At 49.5% G+C, this 16,621-nt stretch overlaps 3 protein-coding genes across 7 annotated transcripts in view; 1 reads left to right on the top strand and 2 right to left on the bottom strand.

The window, feature by feature from the left end:
- SMC1A (structural maintenance of chromosomes 1A) overlaps positions 1-1,455 on the bottom strand; it is a 52,722-nt gene extending 51,267 nt beyond the window's left edge. The window contains exon 1 of the mRNA XM_033201814.1: positions 1,225-1,455. Within this exon, the coding sequence (XP_033057705.1) occupies positions 1,225-1,333 (109 nt within the window). The 5' untranslated portion in view covers positions 1,334-1,455. The remainder of the gene's footprint in view (positions 1-1,224) is intronic.
- RIBC1 (RIB43A domain with coiled-coils 1) lies at positions 1,374-12,423 on the top strand. 5 transcript variants are annotated; one of them, XM_033201811.1, is made up of 8 exons: positions 1,374-1,736; positions 2,045-2,131; positions 2,346-2,380; positions 7,231-7,347; positions 9,293-9,374; positions 11,159-11,277; positions 11,705-12,099; positions 12,218-12,423. In XM_033201811.1, the coding sequence occupies exons 4-8, from the start codon at positions 7,231-7,233 to the stop codon at positions 12,297-12,299; spliced, it is 795 nt and encodes a 264-aa protein (XP_033057702.1). In that variant the 5' UTR covers positions 1,374-1,736; positions 2,045-2,131; positions 2,346-2,380; the 3' UTR covers positions 12,300-12,423. The 5 variants fall into 5 exon arrangements, with proteins under 5 accessions (XP_033057702.1, XP_033057704.1, XP_033057701.1 ...); XM_033201813.1 differs by lacking the exon at positions 2,346-2,380 and adding an exon at positions 9,572-9,909 and having other exon boundaries at positions 1,375-1,736; positions 11,128-11,277; XM_033201810.1 differs by having other exon boundaries at positions 1,375-1,736; positions 2,290-2,380.
- Positions 12,424-12,570: 147 nt separating this feature from the next.
- Positions 12,571-16,333, bottom strand: HSD17B10 (hydroxysteroid 17-beta dehydrogenase 10). Its single transcript, XM_033201808.1, has 6 exons — positions 16,229-16,333; positions 15,650-15,814; positions 13,560-13,724; positions 13,301-13,429; positions 13,111-13,219; positions 12,571-12,907 (listed from the first exon to the last, which is right to left on the bottom strand). The coding sequence occupies exons 1-6, from the start codon at positions 16,253-16,255 to the stop codon at positions 12,717-12,719; spliced, it is 786 nt and encodes a 261-aa protein (XP_033057699.1). The 5' UTR covers positions 16,256-16,333; the 3' UTR covers positions 12,571-12,716.
- Between the last annotated feature and the right edge of the window lie 288 nt (positions 16,334-16,621).

Genomic DNA, 16,621 nt, shown 5'->3' with positions numbered 1-16,621 from the left:
CGCCTGGGGAGTAGGGGTGCTACTGTCATCTAGCAGGTAGACGCCAAGGATGCTGTCAAACATCCTACAATGCACAGGGCACATCCCACAGCAAAGGATTATCTCGCTGGAAACGTCAATAGTGCCATTGTTGAGACACTCAGTCTCCAGGAAAAGCACTCCGTATGTGCTACTTCAGCAAGGGCAGCCTCTTAGGCTAAGATATGATTCAGTTAGAACATCTCTGGGGTGGAAGAATACAGCAGGATTCCAATGAACCACATCTGAGGTGAGAGGATCCACGGTATATCGTTTAGAGTTGGGAAGTTAAGATATAAAATAGAGGCTTTACCTGACCATCCTTTCTAAAGACACCACCCAAGTCACTTTATCACATCCACCGGTCTCATTTCCTGTATAGCACTTATGACAGCCTAAAACCATCTTATTTTCTCCATCTTCTTTCCCCTCTGGAATATAAGTTCCCTGTGAGCATAGAGTTGGTTTATTCTATTCTTCGCTGTTTCCACAACTTGCAATTGAATAACTCCTGATAAACAATAAGCATTCAACAAATTTGGTAAATCAATTTCGGCTTTTGACGGTTTCGGTGGTAGGAAAGGGGCGAGTTCGAGGCAACTACCTCTGACATAGCGGTTGGGGGTGGGGATCGAGACCTCAAGCACTCTAAAGTCTAGAGGGCTGGGTCTGAAATTCAAAACTGCCGCTCCGGAGAAGAGTAGAAAGGAAATAGTTGGAGTGTACCAATGCGAGGCGAGAGGAGACGCTGGGCTGAAACAGAAGTGCACCGTTTGGGACCGAAAGCTACGGGAGAGCTACCAGCGTCCCCACATTTTCCGGAGGAGGTCAAATAAGTCTGGGAAGCCGCCTCCAGTCGGCCCGGCGGGGAGCCGCGAGGCGGGGGACTGGCAGCTGGCGGGAAGCCGGCTCCAGACGCGCCTCCTTTGTCGGGAGGGGGAAGTAGGCGGGGTAACTGGCAGCTCGGCCCGTACCACTCGGCCGGGGCGGGGGCCGCGCAGGAAGAGGCAAGTGACACCTGGAAGGGGTCCGAGTTAGAGCACCCGCGTGGGGAGAGTGGGTTCGAGCAGAACCCCCTCTGGAGGGGCAAGGAACCCGTAAGGGTCCGCGACGTTTCAGGTTACATGAGCAGGGTTGTACTACTCCGGAACCGGATAAGGGGTCCAGGCCGGGACGTGCGCAGGGCCGCAGCCAGGTTTATCTCACCAGAGCCATTGGGTCCAATGATGGCGGTGAACCTCTGAAATGGTCCGATAATCTGTCGACCCTTGTACGACTTAAAGTTCTCGATCTCAATCAGTTTCAGGAACCCCATGACGGCCGCGGCGCCCGCGGCGGTAGGACAGGCCGCGCCGTACGCTCGGGAACCGAGGTAGCCCGCGCGGGAAACGCCGCAGTGCAAGCCGGGCAGCCGGCAAATGTCGCGAGAATACCTCCAGGCCTAACGAGATTTTCGGCTTCCGGCAGGCGTGGGACCAGGGGCGGGGACTGATGTTGCGTATACGAGGAGCGAGCTGACGACTGGCGTGGTGCCTCCGCCCCCTTTCTTGTTGCATGGCAACAACAAACACTTGCTCCTGCGGACCAGGTCCTCCGAGGAGTTGGTGCTGGGCGGAGTCAGAGCAGCTCTTGAGGTTCAAGGAGGCGGGGGAGACCTGAGCTCACGCTTGCTGAGACAGAAGTCACAGCAGGATTATGCCCCTCAGGGCAAGAGGAAGGTGGGAGCTCGGCTGTCGCTTCAGCCTGGCAGCCTTCAAGGCTAGGACAAGGACAGGGGCGGGAATTGGAAAGACCCGGGGGGAGCGGAGGGCTGGACGAGAATGAGGGGCCAACGGGAGGATTCAGTGTTAGGTGAGCTCAGACTTTGCTAATGGTGGGGTGGGATTGGAGGTGGGACGGGATGCCAAGGCGGATGGGGTGTGAATGGAGCTGGGGCTATTCCCAGGCAACAGGGATACAGGCTGGGGAAGGCTACGGCCTGAGATACTACCCCTATCCGCTACCTCCCTCCTGTTCTACCAAGCAGAGTTCAGAAACTGCCGCCGTAACCAAGAACAAGGTTGCATGCAGAGCCAACCTAAGAGCTCAAAATCGGGATTCCTTACTGAGAAAGGTATTTTGTGTGAACCCCCAGGAGTCAGGGTCCCTAAGCCGGTGCTCTCCACCTCCACCTACCTCTCCCTCCATGCCTCTCCCCCATCCCATTCCCACAGCTCTATACTACGATGCCACCTTACCTCTCTTCCCTCTCTGCTCTCTATCATTAATAAGGCAGGGGCTTTAGCAATCCAAGAAGCTTAAAATGTCTGCTGAATCTTCCCCTTCAGTGACCTTATACTGTGGTGGCAGGTGGAAACAGTAGGTAAGTTGGTGCCATTCTCAGACTTAAACACGGAAAGGATCTGGTGGTTGCCATAATTATTCCTTTAACTATTTATTAAATTATGTCCGAAGGCTAGAAAGAGTCCTAAAGACTTAGGACAAGTCCAGGAAAGTGAGGAAGTGGCTGGGCATGGTGACTGACACCTGTAATCCCATCGTGAGGGAGGCAGGCCAAGGCAGGAGGATCACTTGAGACCAGCAGTTCAAGACCAGCCTGGGCAACATAGTGAGACCCTATCTCTACTAAAAATTTAAAAATCAGCTGGGTGTGGCAGCTCTCTCCTGTGGTCTACCCAGGAGGCCGAAGCAGGAGGATCACTTGAGCCTGGAAGGCTGAGGCTGTAGTGAGTGGTGTCTGCACCACTTCACTCCAGCCTAGGTGACAGAGCAATACCCTGTCTCAAAAATAAATAAAGGGAGGAAGCTTGGTAGATGGAATCTAGTAGGGGAGCCATAAATGAAGTTCATTTGGGAGAAACAATCAGGCTGAGGGGATAAAATGGCTAAAGGACAGCAACATCATGTAATCCATGGGGAAATACTGTTCCCTTTTAAAAGATGAGATGGTGAGCTGGGTAACATAGCAAAACCCCATCTCTACAAAAAAATTTTAAAAATTAGCCAGGCATGGTGGCACACACCTGTAGTCCAGCTACTCAGGAGGCTGGGGCAGGAAGATCCTTTGAGCCCAGGAGTTCGAGGCTGCAGTGAGCCATGATTGCACCACTATACTCCATCCTGGGCAACAGAGAGAGACCCCATCTAAAACAAAAATAAAATACATTTTATTCTCTGCCTCAACCTCCCAGGTAGCTAAGATTACAGGCGCCTGCCACCACGCCGGCTAATTTTTTTGTATTTTTAGTATAGACAGGGTTTCACCATGTTGGCCAGGCTGGTCTTGAACTCCTGACCTCATGATCCACCTGCCTCAGCCTCCCAAAGTGCTGGGGCGTGAGCCACCGCGCCTGGCCAAAAATAAAATACATTTTTAAATTAAAAAAAGATGAGATGGCACTTGGGAAAATTAAATTGGATTCTTATCTCACACCATACACAAAATGCTATTCCAAGTGGATTAAAAACCTAAATGAGGCCGGGCACAGTGGCTCATGCCTGTAATACCAGCACTTTGGGAGGTCGAGGCAGGAGAATTGCTTGAGTTCAAGAATAGCTTGGGCAATATAGTGAGACCCCATCTATATTAAAAAAATTAAATGGGACCTGGCACAGTGGCTCACGCCTGTAATCCCAGCACTTTGGGAGGCCGAGGCGGGCGGATCACGATGTCAGGAGACTGAGACTATCCTGGCTAACATGGTGAAACCCCGTCTCTACTAAAAATACAAAAAATTAGCCAGGCGTGGTGGTGGGCGCCTGTAGTCCCAGCTACTCGGGAGGCTGAGGCAGGAGAATGGTGTGAACCTGGGAGGTGGAGCTTGCAGTGAGCGGAGATCACACCACTACACTCCAGCCTGGGCGACAGAGCGAGACTCTGCCTAAAAAATAAAAAATTAAATAAGGCTGGGCATGGTGGCTCATGCGTATAATCCCAGCACTTTAGGAGGCCAAGGCGGGCGGGTCAGGAGTTTGAGACCAGCCTGGCCAACATGGTGAAACCCCGTCTCTACTAAAAGTACAAAAATTAGCCGGGCGTGGTGGTGGGTGCCTGTAGTCCCAGCTACTTGGGAGGCTGAGGCAGGAGAATTGCTTGAACCCGGGAGGCGGAGGTTGCAATGAACTGAAATCGCGCCACTGCACTCCAGCCTGGGCGACAGAGTGAGACTCCATCTCAAAAAAAAAAAAATTAAATGAGAAAGGCAAAACTTTAAATATAGGAGAAATCTTATGACTTCCGGATAGGGAGGGATTTCTTAATAACTACTAAGCTCAAAGGAAAGATGGGTAAGTATGACTACATTCAAATTCACCATAAAGGAAGTGAAAAGATGTGGTAAGTGCATACAGAAAGCTTCTAAAATATTGATAATGTTCTATTTTCCAAGATTTGTGTAGAGTCCACAGGTGTTCATTTTGTTAATGTGCTTCAGAACCTACATGTATATTAACCACATTGCTTTGTATGTATCAATTATTACCTTAAAAATCAAGTGAAAGCCAGTGCGGTGGCTCACACCTATAATCCCACACTTTGGGAGGCTGAGGCAGGCAGATCACTTGAGGTCAGGAGTTCGAAACCAGCCTGACCAACATGGTGAAACTCCATCTCTACTAAAAATATAAAAATTAGCTGGGTGTGGTGGTGTGTGCCTGTAGTCCCAGCTACTCAGGAGGCTGAGGCAGGAGAATCACTTGAACCCAAGAGGCAGAGGCTGCAGTGAGCCGAAATTGCGCCACTGCGACCTGGACAACAGAGCAAGACTCTGTCTCAAAAAAAAAAAAAAAAATTCAAGTGAAAAAACAAGTCACAAATTTGGAGAAGATATTTCCCACTTTTAAACAAAGAAATGATTAATGTATAGAATATTAAAGGAACTCCTACAATTAATTTTAAAAGGAAAACCTGGATGGGTATGGTGGTCACACTGTAATCTCAACAACTGGGGAGGCTGAGGTGGGAGGATTGCTTGAGCCCAGGAGTTCAAGACCAGCCTGGGTAATATAGAGAAACCCGGTCTCTACAAAAACAAAAATTAGTCACACCTGTAGTCCCAGCTACTCGGGAGGGTGAGGTGGGAGGATCACTTGAGCCCAGTAGGCGGAGATTGCAGCGAGCTAAGATCGTGCCACTGCATTCCAGCCTGGGCAACAGAGTGAGACACTCTCAAAAAAAAAAAAAAAGGACAACCTGATTTTTTTTTAAATGAACAGATATGAAGGGCACTCCAAAGAGAAGTAAATAAAAATGGTCAAAAAAAACACATGAAAAGAACTTTATTAAGGAAAATTCCAATTAAAACAAGTAATTATAATTTTGTACCCACAAATTGGCAAAAATGTAAAAGTCTGGTATACCAAGTGGTGGTGACAATGTGTAATGACTAGAATTTTTATACACTATTGTGAAAGTGTAAATTACAATCTCCTTGAAAAACAACTTAGCACTATCTTGTAAAGTTAAATATGCATATACCTATGATCCAGTACTTCCACTCCTAGGTATATACTAGAGAAACTTCCACCCTGTATATATAAATCTTAAAATCTATAGGTCCTTCTGTCTTTTTCTCTTGGAAAAAAAAAAAAAAATAGCTGAGTGTTTGTCCTGCAGTCCTAGTCTCTCTTGAGCCCACCTCAATCAGAGTTTCATCCCCAGAACTCCATCAAAAATGTACTTGTCAGGCCGGGCATTACAGGTGGCTCACACCTGTAATCTCAGCACTTTAGGATGCTGAGGCAGGAGGAACACTTGAGCCCAGGAGTTCAAGACCAGCCTGGGCAACATAGTGAGAGAGAGAGCGAGGGAATGGTAACACATTTGGATACTGTGTGAAATGCTCTTGGAGTAAGGATGAGGGGGAAGAGACTCAGGACACTTCAGTGGTATCAATAATGTTCTGTTTCTTAGCTGGGGAGTTAGTTCATGGATTTCTATGTTATCATGCATCCTAACTTACATATATGGGTTATATATGTTCTCCTGTATGTATCAACTACTTCACAGTTACAAAATGGAAAAAAAAAACCAAAACACACACACACAACACACACACACACACACACACCACACCAAAAAGATCCAAATAGCTATAGGAAGAATTAAAGAATCATGCTCCAAACAAAGGAAACAGCACATACAAAGGCCCTGGGGTGGGAACAGTTACTGTGTGGAGGACTGATCAGCGTGCCTGGAGCACTGTAAGCAAGGGAGACAGTGGTTTGAGACAAATTGGAGAGGTGTGCAGGAACTAGATCTTGAAAGCCCACCGTAAGGAGTTTGGATTGATTCTAAGTACAGTGGGAAGCTAGTGGAGGATTTAAGCAGGTGAGAGACATGATCAGATTTATGTTTGCTAAAGTTTTTTTGACTGCAGCTTTGGCTGGGTTACATGCCAAAAGTGAGCTTCCCAAAATATGAAGGAACACAGGCAAATTAAGCTTTCTAGCCTTTCATTTGACCAGAAAATAAGTAATAAAAGTAATAAAAAAAAAAAAGAGGGGGACATATATTTCAGAAAAGAAAGCTGCTTCTGGTTTCGGTGATTGGGCTATAGGAGTCAATAGCGGAAGCTGGAATACCAACATGGAGACAGTTGTGGTTAGGGTATTTTCAAAGAAGAGGAAGAGGAGGGAAAGGAAGGATAAAAGGATCTCTCCTAGGGTTTTGGCCTGAGCAACTTGGTGAATGGTGGTGCCACTTAACTGAAATAAGAAAACTGAGTACAGTATAATGAAAAGGAGTGTCGTAGATGTGTTTGAGGCTTAGAAAGGTGAGCAGGGGTCAGATCATGAAGAACCTTATAAATCTGGTAAAGGGGTTGGGCCTTATAAGCACTGGGGAGCCATTTGCTTTAAAGGTGTTTTCAAAAGCTTTATGCTGAGGAGTGCCATGGTCAGATTTGCTTCCCAAAGATCACTCTGATACCCTGTCTCTACACTGGTAGCCAGTGTAGAGAAATCCAGTGCAGAGAGGGTAACATTGGAGCAAGAGAACCCAGTGAGGCTCCTGAGATATTTCCTGACACCAGATTGTGAGGCCTGAATTAAGCTGGTGACAGCAGAGATGGGAGGCACAGATATGAAATATATCAGGAAGTAAAATCAGTAGGAATCAATAACTGCTGAAATAGGGAGAAAGGAATGGGGGTGGCGTGTAGTCAAAGATGGTGGTCGGCACTGATGGGCCATTCCACCTCCCTTTTGCTCCAGATGTATAACATAAACCAGTCAACAGATACCAAGGAAGCAGCAGCCATCGAGGCCAGAAGAAATCGAGAAAAAGAGCGACAAAACCGATTCTTCAATGTGCGGAACCGAGTCATGGGGGTGAGTGGGTAGTAGGGACTGTTGCTCAGGATCAGGGCCACCTCACTCTTACACCTGGAGAGGAATGTGCAAGCAGTGCCCATGATAGCCCTTCCTGATTCAAGCCGGCCCCTATGGTGGGAAGGGAAGAAAGGGAGAGAAGGCACCCATCCCTACAGGCCTGGAAAGAGCTGGGGAAAGAACGATGGGTCAGTGCAGGGGAAGAGACTAGGGGAGACGGCTGACCCTTCTCCAGTCAGCTCTGGGCCACGTGACCTGGTTCTTGAGGGACAGCAAACATGGAGCTAAAAGATGCCTAAAGAATGTTTGGAGTCCGGGTGTTGCAGTGGGTCACACCTGTAATCCCAGCACTTTGGGAGGCTGAGGCGAGCAGATCACATGAGATCAGGAGTTTGAGCCCAGCCTGGCCAACATGGTGAAACCCTGTATCTACTGAAAATACATAAATTAGCTGGGCATGGTGGTGCATGCCTGTAATCCCAGCTACTTGGGAGGCTGAGGCACAAGAATCACTTGAATCCAGGAGGAGGAGGTTGCAGTGAGCCGAGATCACAACGTTGCACTCCAGCCTGAGCAACAGAGTGAGACCCTGTCTCAAAATTACTCCATATACCTAAACTATCTCTGCAAGGCTATGTTAAGAAACTGTTAACCAGGCTGAGAGACAGAGACGGAAGGGACACTTACTCCTCACTAAACTGTATTCCTTTTTGTATGATTTTGAAATGTGATAAATGAATTATAATCAAAATAAAAAGAAAATATTGATAGTTTAAGAAACAGGCCGGGCGCGGTGGCTCAAGCCTGTAATCCCAGCACTTTGGGAGGCCGAGACGGGCGGATCATGAGGTCAGGAGATCGAGACCATCCTGGCTAACACAGTGAAACCCTGTCTCTACTAAAAAATACAAAAAAAAAAAAACTAGCCGGGCGAGGTGGCGGGCGCCTGTAGTCCAGCTACTCGGGAGGCTGAGGCAGGAGAATGGCATGAACCTGGAGGCGGAGCTTGCAGTGAGCTGAGATCGGCCACTGCACTCCAGCCTGGGCGACAGAGCAAGACTCCGTCTCAAAAAAAAAAAAAAAAAAAAGAAACAAAGATTGTTAGGTGAGGGGATAGAGGGGGGATGCATCATGGGTATTCTGAAAAGACCCCGTAACTATTTAAGACAGGTCTGGACTGTTGTGTGTGTGGCTTTGGATAAATCACCTATCTTCTCTGAGCCCCAGGCTCCTTTTCTGTAAAATGAGGCTGAAGGAAGTCAGGTGGGTATTAACACACAGTGGCAGCTTTGAAAACCAGTTCATAGTGCCTGCCATAAGAAGTTGGCTATGGTATTAGCGGTCTGATTGAGATCCCGCTGACAAGCTGACAAGCATTTCCTCGGGGCCTGTTCTGTGCCTAGCACTGTGTTGGGCAGTGGTGATACAGAAATGACTAAGGCCCAGTTTCTGCCCTGAAAGGGCTCACAGTCTGGTGGAGGAGAGAATACAGGAGGCAACTTCAATATAATGTAGACAGTGGGTTCTAGATTCTATGGGAGTAGAACCTGCCTGAGGGGTCAGGAAGGTGAAGGCTGAGCTGGTCTCAAAGGACAAATTGGAATTTGTGTAAAAGAGGGGAGGAAAGTGGTTCAAGTGGAGGGAGCAGCTTGAGAAAAGGCTATTGGTTCAAACAGCCTAGATATTCAGGGAACTGTAAGCACAGCTCAGAAGGGTAAGATGGGACAGGGGAAGAGGGTACTAAGAGATGAGGCCAGAGAAGGAAGCAGAGGCTAGACCATGGAGAGGCTTGCAAACCATGCTCAGGAGCTAGAACTTTATCCAGTAGGTACTTGGGAGCTACAGGAGGATTCTGAAACAGGTAAGTTCTAAGAAGTTTGTGGTAGGACATTGAAGGCCCCCTGCTGGGCTCCTACTCTGATTGTGCTCCTTTCTTTGGGATCAGGTGGATGTCCAGGCCCTGAACAACCAGGTAGGAGACCGAAAGCGTCGGGAAGCAGCAGAAAGAAGCAAGGAGGCAGCTTATGGTAAAAGCCCAAAGCCAGGGTCAGACAAGGGTGTAAAGAAAGAGCTCGACTGGGCTGAGGTAGGGCAGTTCTGCCTCTGAGTGTGGCCTGAGGCCTGGGGTGGGACAAACCGGATGGACCTTGAGAGTAGAGGCCATGCTAAGTGGACTCTGTCCCTCCTGGGGTATCTTCTCCATATCTTTGCTCACCACCCCTAGGTACCAGCCAGGTGCAGTATGATGTGGTAGTCCAGATGTTAGAGGAGGAAGAGGCAGATCGAACACGTCGGCTGGCCAAGAAAGTCCAGGAGTTTCGGGAGCAGAAGCAGCAGCTCAAGAACGGGCGTGAATTTAGTCTTTGGGATCCAGACCAAGTCTGGAAGGGGCTTCCAACCTATCTTAGTTACAGTAATACCTATCCTGGTCCAGCCAGCCTGCAGTACTTCTCTGGGGAAGACCTAGACAGGGCCACACGGCTGAGAATGCAGCAGGGGCAGTTCAGGTACAACTTGGAAAGGCAGCAGCAGGAGCAACAGCAAGCCAAGGTTGATGAAATTGTGCAGGTAAGCAGCCCAACCCTCCAGACTCCGAGACCTGAGGCCTAGTGGGGATCTGTCCTAAGCTGAGTACAGTACCCAGGGGACCAGAACTGTGTGAGGAGGTCCAATTATCCATAGGGTTGGTGCTGAAATGTTAGGTTGTGCAGACCCCAACCTCCCTGACTTCCTTCAGTAACTGACAGTGTAGCATTGTTCTTAATTAGTTTGGCACTCTATTACCTGGAGGCAGCACAGTGCAGACAGACCTAATGGCTCTGCCACTTACTAGCTGGTTTGGGCAAATGAATTTTCCCTTCTGTGCTTCAGTTTCTTCATCTTTAAAATGAGAATAATAATCTATAACACACAGAGTAGCTACTATTATGATATTGTCTGTGGCCACATCCTTTTCTTCCATTAGAAGAAGCCCTTCAAGGGCAAGGACCATGTCTTAATCTACTTGCACTGTTCACCCTTCACATCAACCCTGTTACAACCTCTGTTCTGTTGGACCACTATTGTAGTTGTAGCTAATTGTGAAAAGTGTTAATATCTGTCTTCTCCCTAAAATGTCAGACTACTGAAGATTAAACCATCTCTTTCATGGTCTACCATCTCCATACAGTGTCTGACGGGTCTAGGAACAGCAAGGAGCTCAGTGTGGCTGAAGCAGAAACAAATTGTCAGTACCTTTGCTCATGCCATGCCCTCAGCCTGGAATGCCCTTTGCTCTTTTAGCCTGTATACAAAATGTATTTCAAGGATCACCTCTTCCTGGAAACCTTCCTCTTTTCCACCACCCAAAATCCTCTTAATACCCTATGTACATCCCTGCCATTGCTCTTGCCAGATTGTGGTCTATCTAGTTTGATCTGTGTCCCCAACTAGACAGGGAGTTATCTGAGGACAGGATTTAATTCAATGGTATCATTAGAACCCAACACATGGCCCTTAGACTGAGATTCAGAGATATGAAATGATTTACCCAAAATCACACAGCTCAGAAGCAACAGAGCTGATATTGGGACCCAGGTCCATTGGAGGCATCTTTTAGTTATGCACTTGAGAAATCCTTGTTGCTGCACCTTGGCTATCCTAGCCAAGGGATGTGGAAGTAGTTCCTTCCACATCCCTACAACTCAGACACTACCCCCCTGCTAAACATTCGTACACACACAAACACAAAACTTGCTGAACAAATGGCTGGATGAATGAAACAGGAATGGAGCAAGCCAGTACAGTACCCCGGCCATATTTCTCTGTGTAGATGCGCTCAGTAACCAGCTGCGCCTCGCCATGGACGCGCAGGCCACCCATCTGGCCAGGCTGGAGGAGTCCTGTCGTGCGGCCATGATGTGTGCCATGGCCAACGCCAACAAAGCACAGGTATGGCCTGAGCCATCCAGTACCCTGGGCTCTCCCCAACTGCTGAACAAAGTCCTGGGGAACCTCAGCCACATTCTTCCTCTTACATCCCCTCTTCAATCAGCATCAGCCCTCTCATCTGAGTACTCCCCTTTCACCAAAGGCCCCTCTTAGGGTAAAAGTCACCTCTCCCCACCTCCAGAAGCAGGATGACTTGAGAACAGAACATTGCCCTCTCATCGTCCACTTCTCAGTCTAAAGGTTTCCTGAAGGCAGAGAAGTTCCCTGCCCATTATCCCCAACACATACGTTAGGGGCATTGAAAGGCCATGTAGTATGTGTTCTTTCTTTCCTTGAGATGGAAGAGTAGGGCCATGTTCCCCTCTCCCCTGTGACAGAGTTCCCTGAGGTTGGGCACCCAAATGTTTGCATTTGGGGGCTCCACCAGGCAGCTGTGCAGGCTGGGCGTCAGCGCTGTGAGCGTCAGCGTGAAAAGAAGGCCAACCTTGCGGAGATCCGGCACCAGAGCACAAGTGACCTACTGACTGAAAACCCCCAGGTCGCCCAACACCATACAGCTCCCCACCGGGTCCTGCCCTATTGCTGGAAGGGCATGACTCTAGAGCAGCGAGCTGCCATCAGGAAAGAGCAGGAAGTACAACGCTCTAAGAAGGAAGCTCACCGTCAGGCTGAGAAAACACTGGATACTGAATGGAAAAGCCAGACCACAAGTTCAGCCCAGGCATTGCTGGAGCTAGAAGAGCAGGAGAGGGAATTGTGTGCTGTATTTCAAAGGGGTCTAGGCTCTTTCAACCAGCAGCTGGCTAATGAGCAAAAAGCCCAGTGAGTTCTAGGTGGTGGTGGTGGAGATAAATGCCAAGGGAGGGAGAAGAGGGATGGTGAGGAACCAGGGAGAGGGGAAAGGCCCACATCAGCTGAGACCTCTGGACTTCTTTCACAGGCAGGATTACCTGAATTCAGTAATCTATACCAATCAACCTACAGCCCAGTATCACCGGCAGTTTAACACCAGCAGCCGCTAAGTTCAAGATGTTTATCTCTTCCTTCTCCTCCATCAAGCTCACAGTCAGTTAGGAGTCAAAGAGAAAAATGCTGCCATACTCCCACCTTCTAACCTAGGTAATAAAGTTCTTCACTCAAAATCAAGTCCACGTGTTGTAACAGGACAGGACCAAAAGTATTATGAAGGTATTGCCTTTCCCACCCCACCCTGGAGCTCTGAGCATCCAACCCTGTCACAGCCTTCACATTTCTCTCCCATGCCAGGCCCCTAGCACACAACACTGCCTACACTCTATGAGAAAAAGAGACTTTATTAGGCACAGAGGACGACTGGTAGGCAGTTACAAAATGGCTACTGGGCTTCCTCCTCCCAAGCTGGAGAGTAGTACCCTAGGGAAGGAAGGGCAGAGGAGCGTGTGTTTTCTCTGCCTTCTCCTTCAAGGCTGCATACGAATGGCCCCATCCAGCCGGATGACCTCTCCATTGAGGAATGGGTTCTCGATGATGGCCTGTACCAGGTGAGCATACTCAGCAGGGTCACCCAATCGGCTAGGGAAGGGCACTTGGCTGGCCAAGAAGTTGCGCACTTTCTCTGGGAGGGTGGTCAGCAGTGGGGTGCCAAACAGACCTAAACAATATAGCCAAATTCAGAGACTCACCCTTGCTTTCATATTTACCTGGTTCTTCCTCACTTTAGCCCTACTACTTCGGTGCTTCCCTGGGGCCCAAGATAAAAGGCTGCTGTTGCTTAGGTGGTGGATACCTTCTCCTCTCAACTGTCCATGGATCCCACCCAATCCCAGGTGTGACGGAGAGAGGGGATACGTCTACCTGGAGCAATGGTCATCACCCGGATGCCCATGGGAGCCAGATCCCGAGCAATGGGCAGTGTCATGCCCACTATTCCCCCCTTGGAAGCAGAGTACGCAGCTTGTCCAACCTGGAGAAAGAGTAGAGGTCATAGGTGGGAGGGCCCCAACAAGTCACTTAGGAGGCATAAGTCTTGCCCCTGCCCACATACCTGACCCTCGAAGGCAGCCACACTGGCAGTGTTGATGATGACCCCACGTTGGCCTCCCTGGTCTGGTTCATTCTGGCCCATCTCACCAGCCACCAGGCGGATCACATTGAAGGTGCCCATGAGATTCACCTGTAGGACAGGTGGAGACATAGTATAGGACCTGAGGCAGAAGAAGCCTTTGTCCCCTAAAAACTTTGGGGTCCTCCACAGCCAGACACCTCTTACTCCCACTATCCCTGGAGAACTTCCAAGGCCTTACATTAAGAACTCGCTGGAAGTCTTCCAAGGTATGGGCCTGGTTCTTCTTTAAGTTGTATGTCTTGATAGCCACCGCGATGCCTGCACAGTTGACAGCTACATCCACACGGCCAAACTTTTCTTTTGCTAGAGCCAGAGCTGTTTGCACATCCTTCTCAGAGGTCACCTTCAAAGGGAGAAGTGGAGAAAGTATTCATGTCCCAGCACACACTCTCACCACTAAACTTGAGGGAGGGCAGGGCAGGGCATGCCCAGCCTTGGGTGAGAAGAGATTTGTGAGAAGGGAGAGGCCAAGAGAAAAGTTTGTAAAACTTGAGAGATAGGCTGGGTGCAGTGGCTCACGCCTGTAATCTCAGCACTTTGGGAGGCCAAGGCGGGTGGATCATCTTGAGATCAGGAGTTTGAGACCAGCCTGGCCAATGTGGTGAACCCCGTTTCTACTAAAAATATAAAATTAGCCGGCATAGTGACACATGCCTGTAATCCCAGCTACTTGGAAGGCTGAGGCAGAAGAATTGCTTGAACCCGGGAGGCAGAGGTTGCAGTGAGCTGGGATCGTGCCATTGCACTCCAGCCTGGGCAACAGTGAGACTCTGTCTCAAAAAAAAAAAAAAAAAAATTGAGAGAGTAGGTCAAAGGTGAAAATATTAGGTAATGTAGAGCAATGTTGCAAACATTTTTCAAATCATACCCTCTTGATAAATTCACATGCTCCTGAATTCTTAATTGCTGTGGATCAGAGCACTAATACAACCCTGTTGTGAGGCTGTGTGCAGTGGCTCACACCTGTAATCCCAGTACTTTGGGATGCCAAGGTGGGCAGATCACCTGAGATCAGCAGTTCAAGACCAGCCTGGCCAACATGGTGAAACCCCATCTCTTCTAAAAATACAAAAAAATTTAGCTGGGCGTGGTGGCGGGTGCCTGTAATCCCAGCTACTTGGGAGGTTGAGGCAGGAAAATCGCTTGAACTCAGAAGGTGGAGGTTGCAAGGAGCTGAGATTGTGCCACTGCATTCCAGCCTGGGTGACAGAGCGAGACTCCATCTCAAAAATAAAAATAAAAAATAACCCTGTTGTGAGAATTATTGATAGGAAGATAAACTAGCTTTTTTGTATCCTTACCTGCTAAGATGATTTCATCAAGTTTTACTTTCTGTAGTTTGTTTCATGAAAACAAGTTTTTTGACTTTGTAAATATAAAATTACAAGGCACAATATGCATTTTCTTTTTCTTTTTCTTTTTTTTTTTTTTTGAGGCGGAGTCTCGCTCTGTCGCCCAGGCTGGAGTGCAGTGGCCAGATCTCAGCTCACTGCAAGCTCCGCCTCCCGGTTTACGCCATTCTCCTGCCTCAGCCTCCCGAGTAGCTGGGACTACAGGCGCCCGCCACCTCGCCCGGCTAGTTTTTGTATTTTTTAGTAGAGACGGGGTTTCACACCGTGTTAGCCAGGATGGTCTCGAACTCCTGACCTCGTGATCCGCCCGTCTCGGCCTCCCAAAGTGCTGGGATTACAGGCTTGAGCCACCGCGCGCCGGCCACAATATGCATTTCTTTTTTTTTTTTTTTTTTTGAGACGGAGTCTCGCTCTGTCACCCAGGCTGGAGTGCAGTGGCCAGATCTCAGCTCACTGCAAGCTCCGCCTTCCGGGTTTACGCCATTCTCCTGCCTCAGCTCCCGAGTAGCTGGGACTACAGGCGCCCGCCACCATCGCCCGGCTAGTTTTTTGTATTTTTTAGTAGAGACGGGGTTTCACTGTGTTAGCCAGGATGGTCTCGATCTCCTGACCTCGTGATCCGCCTGTCTCGGCCTCCCAAAGTGCTGGGATTACAGGCTTGAGCCAGCATTTTCAAACCATACATAACTCCTCCAGAGATTGTTATGTCCAATCCCCATCCCCATTGTTGTGAATCCCAGCTTTAGAAATCCTTATCACAGGTGGTCTCACAGTGCTTGAAGGCTCAGGCCAAAAGAGACAAGGAGATGGTCCACCGCCCCCATAGAGGAGACCCTTATGGGAGGGACCCCCACAGGTTCCCAGGCTGGTACTGGTGACCTCATGCACACCCTGGGAGAGAGGTGACCCCACTTACGTCGGCTGGGGCGAAAACGCAGTTGTTTCCTAACTTCTTGGCCTGGGCCTCCCCACCCGAGTTGGGCAGGTCCAGAAGCACAGCGGAGGCTCCCTGCCCCACCAGTCGCTCCGCCGTGACCAGGCCCAGGCCCGAGGCTCCTCCGGTTATTACCGCCACCAGGCCCTGTCAAAAGGGACATGGTCAGGGTCAGCTGTTACATTGACCAGACCATCCCCACGCTGTCACCTGCCTGTTCTCCAGGCTTCTGAGGAGAAGGGGGGAGGGGAGCGGTAGTGGTCACCCCTGCGGGTAAACCAGGTGTGCCGCTTCTCCTCGGGGGCAGGGGGAATCTCATCCCCAGACAGCCCGTCCCGTGACCCTAGATAGATAGATAGATAGATAGATAGATAGATAGATGATAGACAGACAGATAGATGCGCCGCGGAGTGTTGATTTTCACCTCTTGAGCCCAACGCCACAATACCAGGCCTACATAAGCATGACCCTTTCCCCCGAAACCGATCTCTTTCTCCTAGTTCCACGGCCGCGCTGACCCGGCCGGTAAAGGAGGGCAAGCAACAGAGGCAAAGAACCTACCTTCACGCTCCGACACGCTGCTGCCATCTTGTCGCGGCCACTCCACGGGATGGGCGCGCAGGCGCTCGCTGATTGGCCGAGGCGAAGCGGCGGAAGGGGCGGTTGCGATGCAGCGGAGCGTCTGCCGCTGCCGCGTGAGACGTGGGGGCGTGGCCTGGTACTTTAGTACCTTGGTCAGAGGGCGAATTCCTCCTGCTAAGGTATCCCCAGAGAGTTATTTCAACTGGGGAAAGAGACCAATAGCAGCAGTGCAATACCGCAACACCCCTCGCCCTACTCTCTAGCTGGCCTTTTGGCAAGTGGCCCGCTCCGCGTGGGGGAAGAGGGGTGGATATTGAGAACGGGTGCCTTTCTCCTCTGAAAAAGCCTGCCTTCGAATATGAATGTATTTGA

The sequence above is a fragment of the Trachypithecus francoisi genome, unplaced genomic scaffold (assembly GCF_009764315.1).
Source record: "Trachypithecus francoisi isolate TF-2019V2 unplaced genomic scaffold, Tfra_2.0 Lachesis_group6, whole genome shotgun sequence".
Lineage (NCBI taxonomy): Eukaryota > Metazoa > Chordata > Mammalia > Primates > Cercopithecidae > Trachypithecus > Trachypithecus francoisi.
This window is presented reverse-complemented; position numbering and strand designations above follow the sequence as displayed.